This window comes from Oryzias latipes, chromosome 9, assembly GCF_053564925.1.
Source record: "Oryzias latipes strain Hd-rR chromosome 9, Olatipes_Hd-rR_3.1".
Classification (NCBI taxonomy): Eukaryota; Metazoa; Chordata; class Actinopteri; order Beloniformes; family Adrianichthyidae; genus Oryzias; species Oryzias latipes.
Genome location: NC_136245.1, coordinates 15345972 through 15360740, shown reverse-complemented (window position 1 = coordinate 15360740; position 14769 = coordinate 15345972). Strand labels below are relative to the sequence as shown.

Genomic DNA, 14769 nt, shown 5'->3' with positions numbered 1-14769 from the left:
CTATAACAGAATGCACAATTGCTTTGAGCAAGACATTCTACTGTTTAGTTTTCTACTAACTTTTTTTTCTCATTTTATACTAAATGCTTCCAAAACGCAGATTCATAAATTGTATAATGTAAAGTTGGCGAACTTTCTTTTTATTGAGAAGTCTGTTCTGATTTTCCTTCATTTTGGTCAATGGCGCCCCTCAGTGGTATCAGTGCAGAAGTGGAAAATGAAAAAAAAAATGAAAAAGCTTTTTTTTCCCTCTTATACAGATATAAAAACATATCAATGATACAATTGTTTCACAATAATCGAATAATCGCAAGCAAAGTTTATGACTCAGCTTAGATCAATTGAAAATTGGGTAAGAGGGTAGACTACTGTCGATGTAAACCATGCAATTCTGTCTACCATTATGTCACTATATGAGACATGACCTACACAGAAACTGTATCTTTAAAATATTTCAAATATGGCCACGTGGGGTGGGATACATATGCGTGTTTGTAGAATAATAAGAATGTAGATTTTAAAGAAGCAGAAATGGATGATTACTGTACTGTTACTTCATTTAATGGCTATTGTAAAGTTAAATTAAATAACATGGCAATGTTTGAATTACTTCCAATATGTTTAACAATTTGTTGTTGTTTTTTTGCCACTTAAGAGAAATGGTCATTCATTGGGATTTAAAAGTAAAACATCCACTTCCAAGTTTGTTGGTCTTTTCTTCTTTTTTTATATTTATTTATGTTCAGTTTTGTATAGATTTTGGTGACTGCATAAGTCCGCAATATTTTAGGGAGGAGCTGCTGCCAAAGCCACAGCCTGACTGTATGCATAGCGCCTAAAGAACACTTCCTGTTGATGTAAAAAAAAAAAAAAATTGCAGCAGCAACTGTCTGACACATCTGGACTGGAGAGGGGGGGAGGCCTGGCTGTAGCGTTAGCGAAATACTGAGGGGAATGGACCACATCTAATGATCATTTGCAAGACGGTGAGTTTGCTTGCTCTATCCTTTAGCCAGGAAGTGATAACTATAATATTATAGTATGTGACGATACATTGGGGCTTTTTTTAGGTGCAGAAAACTGGAAACAGAAACCCGCGAGCGATCTGTAGCTACAGCACCAGCTAGCATTAGCCCCTGTGCTGGTACAGTATGAAAACTAGTTAGCCATTGCTAACTAGCCACCTCAGCTGGGAGCCGACACCATTTGAACCAATGTTCGATGTTTTAACTTTACGTTTTAGTCATTTAAGTTATTCGAACCTTATTATAAAGGCTGAATAACTGACCTGGCCGCTATATTAATAAACGTCAATTCTGATAAAGTTGCGCATTTAGTGAGGGGAAACTCGAGGATAGGCTAGCTAGCTTGTGTAGCTACTTAGTCACTGCTACTGTGTGAGACATGATAGCCGGTTGGTTCGGCTCTATGAGTTAATCAACTTTTAATAAATATCAATCAAAGTCTAAAGATACACCCGTAGTTCTTGCAATTAAGAAGTTAAAAAAGCAAAAATTACCGTAATACATTTTTTTAATCTGTGAGCCAATATCAGCAGTTTCGCTTAGTCTTAACCCCTGCTGATGAAGGTGCAATAAAGTTTGAGACACCTCACTTAACTGTTCACCCTGAGGTATGTGTGGCTAAATCTGACACTTGTGTATAAATCTCTATTTAAAATTTTAGTTTTGAATATATATTTAAAAAAATAAAACACTTCTATTCAAGGTGTTTGCTCCACCGCTGAAAAGTACACAATGTTTTAAACTAAACTCTGTTCAATGTGTGGAACGACAGTCTCTAAATATGTCTATTTAAACAAAACTCCTTTACTATTTTACTAGAATGGGAGTCAAAAGGGTAAACTAAAGGAAACAGTGAGGAAGCGTACTTTGTAACAAATTGTACTAGTAACGCTAATTGAGTTTAGATAGTGACAGTGCAAAGTAAAGAACATGCAGTCCAAAACTTCTGGGTTCAGTAACCAGAGACTTTCAATCAAGACTTGAAACGAAAGAAAAAAGTTCAATTTTAGTTTATTTTTTTAATTTATTTTCATTCACTAATACTGCCAACCGATTTTGACAAAAAAAAAAAAAAAATCACAAAAGTTTAAGTAACAATCTCGAAACAAACCCATTTTAGCTGCCAGGCTTGTCAGACCTGTGTGCAACCAAACCAGTTCCATAAGTATTATGGTTTTGCATGCGTGCATGTTAAAAACACTCATGCATGGGTATAGCATCAGTGTGAAAACCTAACTGGAGACATAAGCATTGTTCTGCATAAATATTAAGGTCCACTATTACTTTGTAACAAAGACACTATTCCAGCATGACCCAAGAGCCATTTTTTATTTTACAAATATTAGCTTTTTCTCAAAACACTTATATATCCTCAGATTACTTCATGAGCCTGTGTTGCTGTAATTTTTCTGTATTTGAAGGCAGATGCCAGGGCTAAATCAACAATTGTTTAGCTTTATTTGCCACAAAATGTCGTTGTTATGTGATGAATTTTAAATATGGTTCTGGTGGTGACTCAATTCTCTACATCGTTTTGACGAGGGCTCTTTAAAAATGAATACAAATGGGGGAGAAAGTATTAAGCCACTACCAATGTTTTTATTCAAGAGATGAAGCTAAAAAAAAAAAAAAAGAAAGAGCTTTATGTTTTTTTCTAACAAATCAAGCTATATGAAGCTTTAAGTGTTGTGTATTGACTTAACTTTAAAGTAACCTTTCTCTGTGTTTTTGTTACCACTTCAGCTAATCTGGGGGGAATTTATTTGTCTGCATTTCTACATTTTTTGAATTTAGAAGAATTTACGCTCAGAAATTTTCTTAATCTCCAGGCAGTGTACAATAAAAAGAATGGATCCTAATGTTTTATATGAATGAATCCTTCAAAGAAAGTGTTTCATATAACAAATAAAAGTTACAAAGTCCCTTCAATGATGAAAGCTTTTTCTACCTTTTTAAACCCTGTTGGTTACTAAGTAGTTTTGTATAGCTTTGTATCTTGTGCACAAACTCTTTTGTAATCATTTCATAATAAGTTTTTTTCTTTCTTGTCTTTACTGAAATCACAACTAATTAATTGAAAATTTGTTTTGTCAGCATACACTCATATTTTTTGACGTTTTTTTTCAAACTGAACTGTTTTGCCAGAGTAACACATTTGCATTAAACAGCTTGACTCATATTGATTTTTGGAATAAATGTTTTTTTTTTTAAAGCTTTTTTGATACTCTCAGTCTGCATGGGCATCTTAGCTATTGAGATTTGAGGTTTGCCAGCCTGCCCTTCCCTTTTTTGGCAGCTCTGCTGGTATGTTTAAGTCTAATAGTGTAAATAAAGAAGGTGGTTATGTGGAAGCTATGGTCTGGTTACCATTACCCTGCCAAATGTAAACATTTAGTTATACGCTTGACTTTGAGTTCATCGATTCGGACGTTTGTTTGTTGTTTTTATAGTACGAATTTCTGCAAATCCATACTGTATTGTCTTCAAGTTACTTATTACTTTAAGGTTTGGTAAAAAAAAAAAAAAAAAAAGTAGATATTTGAGGCGAAAGGTGAGAATCATGCTTTTATAAACACAAAAGAACCATTTGCAATCTCTTTAGGGTTTTGTTGATCACTTCTTTTTAGCTCACGCAGATAAAGGTATTTGTGAACTTGCGCCATATTTTAAATAAGTTCTTTGCATTTTGACATCAACCCTTTAGCAAGATACTGGAGTTTAATCTGTACCAATACAGGTTTTGGCTTGTTATGCACCAGAATTGTAAATATTTTTGACATATATATATTTATATACATAGATACAGTGATCCCTCGCTATAATGTGGTTTACTTTTCACGGTTTCGCTACTTCACGGATTTGCATGGTGCATTGTGTTCTGCATTCTGATTGACTCCGCTTCTTCTCTACCTGTGCGTCAATAACGTTGTATTTTAATATGTACACATACGTAAATCAGCTTGCCAAATTTACATTACGTACGTGCAAATTCTTTTGCAATTTTGAGTTTCTCTAAAACCCATAGAAAAAGAGCAACAACAACTGCCTATCACTATGTTCTTCTCCCGAACAAACATACCTGCACCGCGGTCTTCAAAAGAAGAAAACACTGCAGAGCGGAGTCAGGATGCAGCGGCTCAGTCTGAAGAGCATTGAAATACACCTGAGTCACTATTTGTCTGACTTTACTTTGTATTTTTTTCATAATCATTTTAAATTTTCTCCCGTTTAATCCAATGACTCGGGTCGCGGTGGGCGGGGCTAATCTCCGCAGTTTGAAGCCTTCTGTTCACATTGATGATTGAAATTATTATTTGACAGTACAGTACAGGTTGCTTTCTTTTCAATGTCTAATAGAGTATTTAATTGTATAATAATTGTAGGTTCACTGTATATATATATATACTGATATATTGATAAATTATAGCTTAAATCTTGTGTTATTTTTCTTGTGTTATTTTTGTCTTGTTTGAAAGAGTAATGTATGTGAAACATATGATAGTCAATGATAAGTGAGCTTGTATGCCCCTTTTTAAGGCAGTGTACTTCCTCATGTTTATTTCACTAGCCCAAGAGATTATCTTCAAAGCACTTCTCAAGAGCAGTTGATACATGCTCACCTTTCAAGCTTTCATGCCAAACCAGAATTTCCGCTTTCTTTGCCAAATGCAATATAAATATATATATATATATATATATATATATATATATATATATATATATATACACACACATATATATGTGCAGACATGCATTCACACAAGAAAACTCACTCAAGTTAGTAAAGGAAAGACAATTGTTTCCCTGACAACTGTGAAAACATGGGACAACTACTGTACACTTGTTTTTTAGTTTAGCATTTCATTTTTACGGACCAATGTCCTCCGCACACCAGCATAATGCAGAAAGAGATGCTGGATAAACAAACAAAATTCTGTCTTTGGCCACACATATACCAACAGAGACTAAGGTCATGCTTCCTTGCATTTCGTTGTGCTAAAGTGCATAGAATACCTGTAACTACATGATTCTGTGTGGTCTGTTAAGTAAATGTTGCCACTAAAAGTGTGCTACCAATTGCTTTATATTTTAACTTTAAATTCTCCTCCCACTCAATATCAGCCATGTACTAACAAGAGGAAATTTATATGAAATGAAAATATATGAAGTGGAGGCCTGGGCAAAAAATCGATTTAATGAATTAATTCTAATTTTTTGTTACGGGCGATTTAAAAAATTACTAAATCGAGTTTTTGTGTAATGGCACATTTTTGGCTCCCCAGAGCCTCCGTAGCGTTAGTTTCACACGGCAGTATGGCAAGCGTCAAACAACAACATCATAGCACACATGAAACAGCAAGCTACATCATGGCTACCGGTGAGAGTGGAAAGTTTGTTCCAAAGAAAAGAATAAAATCATCTGTTGTTTGGAACTGGTATGGGTTTGCTTCCACAGACGTGGAGGAAGAGACCCCACGCTGCAAGATTTGCCTAAAGCCTATCGCAGTCAAAGGCAGCAGCACCACAAACCTTTTCCAACACCTGGGGGAAACATTTTATGACTGTTCTCCTTCACTCCGTAACTCCAAACATGAACGCGCACGCACCCCCAGCACTTGTGCACGCTCTCACTCACTCTCGCGTGGCACGCACTCTTTCCTCTTACACACGCAACGCCCTGACACACATACACTTACTCATTCTACAACACCTAAATAGTTAGGTCATTATGTAGATAGTTAGTTGTTACTGTTATTTGTTAATAAAGGATACTGCGTTGTAATTATTACTTGTACCAGTTTTCAATTGCGACGCGGCCGGCGGCGGCGGGGGTTGACCGTGACTCCTGCTGCTTCATCAGCGGGGTGATCAAAAATCCCACGCCATCACAGCTCTAGTTTATGTCTTATGGGATACATTTGCATATAGCCAAAGACATGGTACCCATATATACTGTGGAGAAGACAGGGTTTATTAATTATATTAAAACCTTAGACTCCAGGTATGAGCTGTATTGTTAATCCTTTAGAAAATGGTGAATGTTTGTCTCCTTTTAGTCTAGACTACAAAGTGTGACTTAAAACACTTTGATTGGACTTTGATTCCAAGAGTGTGTTCATTTATTTATTATTCATCATTACATTTGTCTTGTTTGATTAAATCAAAGCAAAATTAACTTTAAGTTGTCTGCAGTTTGTACTTATTGCTTTCCTTAAGTGTGTGGGTGTGTGTGTGTGTGTGTGTGGGGGGGGGTCGGTAAAAAATCGGAAATCGAAAAAAAAATCGGAAATTTTATTTTTAGGCCACATCACCCAGCCCTAATGAAGTGTATGAAATGGGTCCCAGAACAAAAACTGCATTCAATAGGATTTAAGTTGTTTTACTAGTTTCTGGAGCATATACTTTGAAAAATTGTTTTTTTTTTAATTATTTTTCCTGATTTCTGTTGATTTCACTTAACCTGTTGTCTATAGATACTTTATTTATTTAAATAATGGGGAACATTTCTATGAAGACAGCTCTCTTTTCATCCACATATCCCCCTCTATTTGTCTCTTCTTCTTGTGTCCTTTTGTTCACTATATCATGCTTCACCTTTTACAGTCTTGCTGTTTCACTTTTTTTTAGTGCTACTTTGCATGCTTTCTTGTTTTCCTTTTTATTACAGTGCACTGTGTTCTGTAGATTGATTGGTCGTAGACCATTTCGATCAATCAATCTCCTCCGTGCTGCGTCTCCTGTACAGAAAGCATTCTGTTTCCCAAACCCACTTAATTCTTTGATCGTGAGCAGATTGTTGTTTTCATTCTTTAATACTGGATTTATTTTGGAAAGTAAAATAGTGAAAATGTTCAATTCTGTCAAAAAAGTGTGTAAAGTTGTGTAGTCAGGGGTTTTACAGCCTTAAAACATTTATAATAATACTTAGCGAATTTCACCTATTGAGGGTTATTTTTAGAACACTGTACTTGGTATCACATGCAAGTTTGCCTTTTAATTAAGTACTGTTTATGTTGTCTGCTTAATTAGTGACTATGCTATGTTTATGACATTACTTATTTTTTACTCTAAGGCAATAAGTGAACTTCGTCCTGCAGACTCTTTTATTACTATATAAGCAAGTTCCACATATACTTGTGAAATAGCCCAAACTACACAGCAGAAATGGATTGCTACAAATGTCTAATTGTTCTTTTGTTCTTCCAATCTCGTCAGGCTGCCATCAAACTGGAGAAATATATTCAAGAGATGGACGACGGCAGCTACATCGAGTTTGATGTGCCGGAGTTCAGTAATACTGTTCTGACTCAACTCAATGAGTTGCGGCTACAAGGGAAGCTTTGTGACATCATTGTTCACATTCAGGGCCAGCCGTTTCGAGCCCACAAGGCTGTTCTGGCAGCAAGCTCACCCTATTTCCGTGACCATTCAGCTCTCAGCACCATGAGTGGCCTTTCCATTTCTGTCATCAAAAGCCCTGAGGTGTTTGAGCAGCTACTTGCTTTCTGCTACACAGGTCACATGTCCCTTCAGCTGAAGGACATAATCAGTTTCCTCACGGCAGCCAGCTTTCTTCAGATGCAGGCGATCATCGACAAATGCACCCAGATCCTCGAGGGAATCCATTCTAAGATCAGTCTCCCAGTGAATGTGTGCAGCCCAGGGAAGGAGACGTTAAAGACAAGTCGCAATGGTGTGAATGACAGCAACCTCTTCATTAACCCCACCCAGATCTCCCCCCCTTATTACTCCCGTCATCTTCAAGCAGGGCCCGAAGCACGGTTGGAGGTGACGGCTAAAGCCCAGGGCCGGGTACGGCAGAACCAAGAGGAGGCCCAGTCAGACCGTGGAAGTAGTGACAGCGTGTCGGAGCATGATGCAGCGGTGGAAGTTGAAACGGAACAGGTGGAACTGATTGGCAAAGATGGTCAAGTGACAGATGTACATGTGAAGATAGAGAAGGTCAGTAGGCCAACATACTCTGACAGTTCCTCAGCTGGAGACGATGGTTACCACACAGAGTTGGTTGATGGAGAACAGATTGTGGCTGTAAGTGTGGGCTCCTACGGTCCTGTAATCCAGCCTGCCGCCTATTCCTACTCAGGGCTTTCCTCTCAATGCTTTGTCAACCTTAGCAATTCAAGTCCCACTCGCTCCATGCTTAGCGGTTTCAGAGGCGGACGAGCCAGAGCCAAGCGTCCAATGGCCATGCCGTCAAGTGTGCTGAGTCACATCAAATCCGGCTCAGACGATGCTGACTCAGCTGTTGGCCCCACAGGTTTGGAAAACGATGTGCGAGAGCGCAGCTTGCGCAGTCAGTGGTACCCCTACAACGAGAGACTGGTTTGCATTTACTGCGGAAAGACCTTCAATCAGAAGGGGAGTCTGGATCGCCACATGCGCCTGCATATGGGAATAACCCCATTTGTTTGTAAATTCTGTGGCAAAAAGTACACAAGGAAAGACCAGCTAGAGTACCACATCCGAGGCCACACGGACAACAAGCCCTTCCACTGTCAGATCTGTGGCAAGTGCTTCCCGTTTCAGGGCACCCTCAACCAGCACCTGAGGAAGAAGCACATGGGAGCATCAGAAGTCAACAATCACATGGACTCCCCAGAAAGAACGGAGGGGGAAAGCTCATGCCAAAAGGAGCCGGAGGATGCATCGGAGGGAATGGTCTTTGAGACACAATATGCAGAAGAGGCACCGGCCAATGATATAGAGGAGAGTTCGAAATGCAGTCCGGAGGAGACCCAAGCATCAAGATGTGACTTTTAGGTCTTGCTTCATGTTAAGGAAGCTTTAATTACAATTTATTTCAACACATGTTCAAAGTACTAACTTCTTTCTGAATAAGCTCCCTCTGCTACGGACTTGTCTTGAGTCTAGGGTTTCTGACGATTTTCTGAACAGTAGATGCATAGAGAAAATGGGTGCTTTATAAAAATTCTTTTACGCAAAGGGAGTACAAATTTACTATTTTTAGGAGGTCCCAATAATCAAGACCTTCTGGTTAATTTCTCTTTTTATCTTTCCATGTTTTTTAAAACATATTTACAGAGTTATATAGGCATGTTGCAATAATGAATAATGTGAAAGCTCTGGTAAGATGCTTGTCATATCACCTTTTTACCTGATCTGTTTTTGCACATGTGGCCACTGGAGGTCACTTACTCACAAGGAATGATTTTTTTTTTCTCTGCCAGTGCAAAGCTTCGTGTGACATATCTGTTCAATACCTCATGATGCAACTACACACTCATAACAAACAGTATTTTAACTTAAATGAAACTCACCGGGTTCTACCTCATAGCCAAGAACCTACCAAGCACAGATGTTCTAACAGTTTGAAATCAGTTTATGGTAGTATGTACTAACAGTTTGAAATCAGTTTATGGTAGTATGTACAGTTTATCTTATTGCCAAACGCTGTAAAAAAAAATCTTTATTTCAACACAAAGCCTTGATACTTCAAGGGGAAATATTCCTCACTGATTGTCGGGATTTGGGACAAAGTCTCCATCGGCCGTCTGACGGTCAGCAAGGTCACAATGAGGATTAAGAAGGTGCTATGATAGGAGTGCATTCAAATTGTCAGCTCCAGCTTTTGTGCTTAGAACACATGGAGAACAGAGTAAGAACACAATCCTGCTGTGTTTTTAAGATACACTTGTGTTATTTTGTTTTTATTATTTGTTATACAGAACACTTAAGGATTTTATCACTTACCACTACTGCAAGTTTTACTCTGTTGGCCAAAGCATTGTTATATGTTCTCCCATCAGGATGATGGGAGAGTTACACTCATACAGTCAAGTCATTTCTTTCTTTTTTTTTTTTTTTTTTTTTTTTTTTTAATTTGTCTGGAATATTGTGCGCGGAGTTTCAAAAAATATCTCAAGGTGGGCTTCTAACGTAATACTCAGTATCTCCTAATAAGCTTGTGGACTCATTGTCAGCTTAGCACAGATGGAATACTCTGAGCAATATGCAAAATGAAAAAAAAAACAAAGGAATCTCAGCCATTCTGACATGGTTTATGTTGCATTGAACAAAGAAGCTTTTGCCTATTTTTTTAAGCCACCTTCCCGACTCAGAACACGATTTTTTAGTTGTTATTTCAGTACTACTTTTATGTATTTTCATAGATGTGGAAATAAGGTTTAATTGAGATTAACGTTTTGACAAATAGTTGGCGTAGTGATTCTAAGAATAATGATTTTAAGTAGAGATGCACTTTGTGGTTAGTTTGGGGATGGGTGCTGCCCTGGTGATTTCATCTTTGGTCTCAATCCCAATAGTTTCCCAGTGGGGCTTATTTCACAGCAGCAAGGTGAACTCAATTGTTGTTGACTTTGATTACATTCTGCAATGTCTTATGCTATTAGATAGAAATCACGCAGAAGAGGGTTTTATCCAGGAGTTACAGGCTCAGTACAAAGGAGAGTTTTGTTTCCTGTGCGATTTAAAATAAATGGAAAAAAACAACTCAATATCGTAAAAAGGCACTTAAGGATTTATTCCTCAAATGGTTTGTGCTATTTTTACCTCAGACGTTTTTTTTTTTTATTTCCGTGCTTGGCCCTTACAAAATCTGTTGCAATAAACAAATTAAGATTTAATTATTCTAAATAGTTTTCATATAAGTTTTATGTGGTGTTTATGTGGTGGGAGGATATTTAGCCTTTTCTGATTTCTGTTGAGGATGCAGTCCTTTCTGATTTTTTTTTTTTTATAAGTGTCTTTTTTTAATCATTGACAATTGTTAGGGACTTTTGCAAAGAAAAATCAGTATAGCTTGTTTTATTATTATTTCTGTACAAATTGATCACACTCAACAATAGTCTGTCAACCAGTAACATGCTTTGTGGATAAAAATATAGTTTATGTCTGGATTATCAAAGGTTCATGCAGATCAGATCTCACCAAAATCAGTTACTGAATTCATTTAAACCTCACAGTGATTATGTTTGTTTTTACTTGGACAAAAATTATTGCTTTTTAAATATTATCTGTTTTAAATAAATGACTTATAGGTACATACTGCTAAATTCATTTAGGTGCCAAGCTATGCCAAAGAGTAATAGATGATTTTGAATCATGGCATGTAACTGATCGCTCATTAGAAAGTCTAGGTTTTCAATTAGTACTTAATCGCCATTCACTAGTTCCATTTATTTCCCAGCTTCTACAGCCAAAAGTGAACATTTTGGACAATTTGCTTAGAAGAAATGAAGCAGCAAAAAGCATAGCTCCCATGATTTCTTAAGCCATAATAAAGCTGATAACAGAAAAAGTGCAATAGGAATCGTAGTTTTTCTCAAAGCTTGTGCAAGAACAAAATAGAATTGTTTGGGGTGGCATCTTTAACATAGTGCCTTGCCACAAGCTTTACATTTTATTCCCTTTGGCACTTAGATTTTTGTGCCTCGTCATGTTTGAAGCTATTACAAGCTGATGTTTTAAGTAGATTATGGCCAGATTGTTGGTTTTTAAGCAGTGCCAAACGCAAATCCAAGGTATGCTTTTCTTTATTTGGATGTTCTGCTTCAAGTGTGTCATGAAATTCAAGCTGCAGTTTTGTTTCGGCATAAAATGAGCATCTGGTTTGTTGTTGAAACTGGGTTTTGTAGCAGTGAAACACAATCAGGCATACCTGTGCCTCATAGCTTGACTACTTGGGACAATCGGAGCACGCTAAGCAGTATCTACCAAACGCTGGGGACGCATGGCAGGAATGAAATTGGCTTCCTTTTTGAATTGTTGGAGCTTTTCACAGGGAAATTATTTGTGCCGGAAAAAGTTGACCTTTAAATACTGTAGCCAAACGGCGTGTACAAAACCATCAAATTTCATTGAGGTTTTTATTTTTTTTTAATGTTCAGGTTTTCTTGTTTTTGATTTGTGCACTTAACGTGATTTTTTTTTTTTTCTGTGTGTGTGTGTGTCCAAAAAAAACAAACAAACACAAACTAGTCCATCCAAGTCTTTATTTACACATATAGTTACAATTCCCTCCATGATGGTGGAAGGAAGGGACCTCTTTCTTTCTTTTAAGTGGTGCTTTTAAACTTGTGTCATTCGCCCACCCCCTTCTTTTTTATTTGATTTTTTCTGTCTTTGGAGGTTCAGAAAGCAAGTCCATGTACCCATAACTGGGGGACGGAAGCAACATTCTTTAAATGCTCTTTATGAACTCTACTTACTTCTGTCATGTCATAAATTTACACAAAACTTGAATCAACTCCCGTCAGTGTTGAGTTCCACCCCTCCTTCGAGTAGCAGGAGATGCATTCTGGGCCGCGGCTATCAAAGGAAGTGTTTACATGGAAGGCTGTCAGACTACTTTCTGAAATTGCAGCATGTGCTTTTCCTTTTAATATAATGAATTCACTTCAGGTAGTTTATGAACACTGATACAAAAACAAACAAACAAAAAATCACGTCTTCCATAGCTTTTCTGTCAGCTTCTGTCCACTGTGTATTATTGAAAGAAAAGCAATAACCTTTTTTTTTTTTTGGTAAAAGAGGTATATAGGGATCATAAAAGCTATTACAATATTGACTTGTCATCTGTCAAACAAACAAAACATCAGGGAGCTTTTGAATTAGGACCACAAATAATTGGATATTGATTGATTTCGAGATTACTTTCTACAAAAGTGACAGGTCAACTTCAAAAAACTTGTTGTAATAAGTAAACTGTAACATAGAAACTCGTTTTCAGTCATCGAACTCAGCGACACTGTTCCGAGTCGCACCTCCAGCTGAGTCGAGTAAAGAAAGGGATTTTTTTGGGCCGTATTGCCACTGTTTGGGAGCGGGTGTCCTGTTGGCATGGTGATGTTCAGGGATCCCTATTGGTTGTCAAACTGTTTGGGATCAGAGATGATTTGTTTCTTTTACTTTTAAACCCTGCACTATACTGTTTCTTGGTTGTGTGTTGTATTTGGTAACAAGACAAAAAAAGTAACACGGAACTCAGGGTTTTCAGCTAGTGCAGCCGTGCTCCTCAGTCAGCGATTGGCAGCCCTTCCTCAGTGAGCCTCCACAGAGGCCCCCCCCCCCAGAGACCATGAACGGAACCATGACAACACCAACACCCCAGTCCCTGTTTGTCCACTCTACACACAACCTCACAACTCAACTGTGAACCTCAGAACTCTACTGTTTTTACAACTATGAAGTAAATGAAGCTAGCTAGAGCTGACGTATCTATTGCCATTTATGAATTTATTTTATAGCATGAAATAGATATATTTATTCAAATGATATATTTTACTCATAATCATTCTGTGCTGCTTCATTTTGGTTCTTAAGCTTGTAAATTGCCTTTTTATTATATGAAAAATGTCCATAGAATAATGCGTTTATAAAATAAAGGCGCACATTTGGCAACAATTTGTCTTTTTATTGTGCTTTCATTTGTTTCTGTTTTTGTCTGTGTCAAAAGTCTTCAGCTACCATCATTTAGGTATGGGATCTCATACTTATTTTTTTTCCAAATATAAGTATCTACACTCTGGTTTCTCGAAGCTATATAACCTCTTTTTGTGATAGTAAAACCTGTCCAACACAAAAAGCCTTCAGCTCTAATCTGTTTGCTCAGCTGTTGGACAGAACAAGTAAAAAAAAAGGTATGGGATCTCATACTTATTTTTTTTCCAAATATAAGAAAACGCAACACATTTTAAAATATAACCTCTGGATGAAAACGTAAAGTATGTACTGTTGTGAGCCACCAGGGGGAGCTAGAGCATGAAAAAATCTTTTCTTAGGATGACTTGCAACACAATGTTGCAAATAGATCAAATCAGAAAAAACTACTTGATGGAACATCAGTTATTTTTGCTGAATGAATTTAAAAAATCTTGTCTCAAGGATGCTTTTGCAAAATTTTGCAAAAATATATTTTTTTTTTACCTAAAACTGATGTAAGCAACAAATTAAACTACAAAAAAGAAAATCCAACCTTTAAATGAAAATGACAAAATGCAAACTTGAATAACCTTTTGAGCAGTGTTTTTCATTTAGCTAAAAATTCCTTTAAAAATGAAAAATAATATTTTATACAATAGCATATGTAAGCAACACCTGTAGAGTACATTTTGAAGTATACTTTAATAAGGTTTTAGAGGTCTCACATGAAAATTTTTCATTTTTGTTGTCATGAGCAGTTGAACAGTTTGTTCAGAAGGACTTCTTGAAGACACACCATTAAAACGTTTTGGCTGCATCAAACATGATAGTTTTTCTCTCACAGTGCGAGAAATCCAAATGATCTGAATGTGAAATGACAGCTTTATGGTACAAATATTTAAATAGTAAAACTAAATCATCTCAAAACCTTTGAGCGTAAAGTAAAGTGACAGTGTCCTTGGAAGTGAACTCCACACTGCTCCTGAAGCCTGGCAAAGGGAACATCCAGCAGAGTGTGTGTGAAGGGACTTCTACTGGAACGCCTTTAGGGCCTCAAAGACCAACTCCAGTGGAAATTGGTTATTGAACTCCAACACATAATGCTTCTTGTTTTTAGTCAAATTTGGGAACAGAAAATGGGGACTTGGCTGTAAGCAGCACACTTTAACCAATAATAAAGACAAGTTTAATGGCATTTTTGAGACTTAGCTGGAAGAAACTTTTTTATATTTTCTAAAATTAAAAATAATCTATAAAGTGTATAATTAGACCACTTAAAATTGTGAGTTTGTGTAATTGGCTGCTTTTGAATACCATTGTG

General features: G+C 37.0%; 1 protein-coding gene across 3 annotated transcripts; it reads left to right on the top strand.

Annotated features, from left to right (window-relative positions):
• The first annotated feature begins 797 nt into the window (after window positions 1-797).
• On the top strand, window positions 798-13430 carry zbtb34 (zinc finger and BTB domain containing 34). Of its 3 annotated transcripts, none has more exons than XM_020706115.3 (3): window positions 798-986; window positions 1071-1144; window positions 7242-13430. In XM_020706115.3, the coding sequence occupies exon 3, from the start codon at window positions 7275-7277 to the stop codon at window positions 8805-8807; it is 1533 nt and encodes a 510-aa protein (XP_020561774.1). In that variant the 5' UTR covers window positions 798-986; window positions 1071-1144; window positions 7242-7274; the 3' UTR covers window positions 8808-13430. The 3 variants fall into 3 exon arrangements, with proteins under 3 accessions (XP_020561774.1, XP_004072763.2, XP_011477715.1); XM_011479413.4 differs by lacking the exon at window positions 1071-1144 and having other exon boundaries at window positions 832-986; window positions 7242-7719; window positions 7795-13430; XM_004072715.5 differs by lacking the exon at window positions 1071-1144 and having other exon boundaries at window positions 800-986.
• Window positions 13431-14769: the final 1339 nt, after the last annotated feature.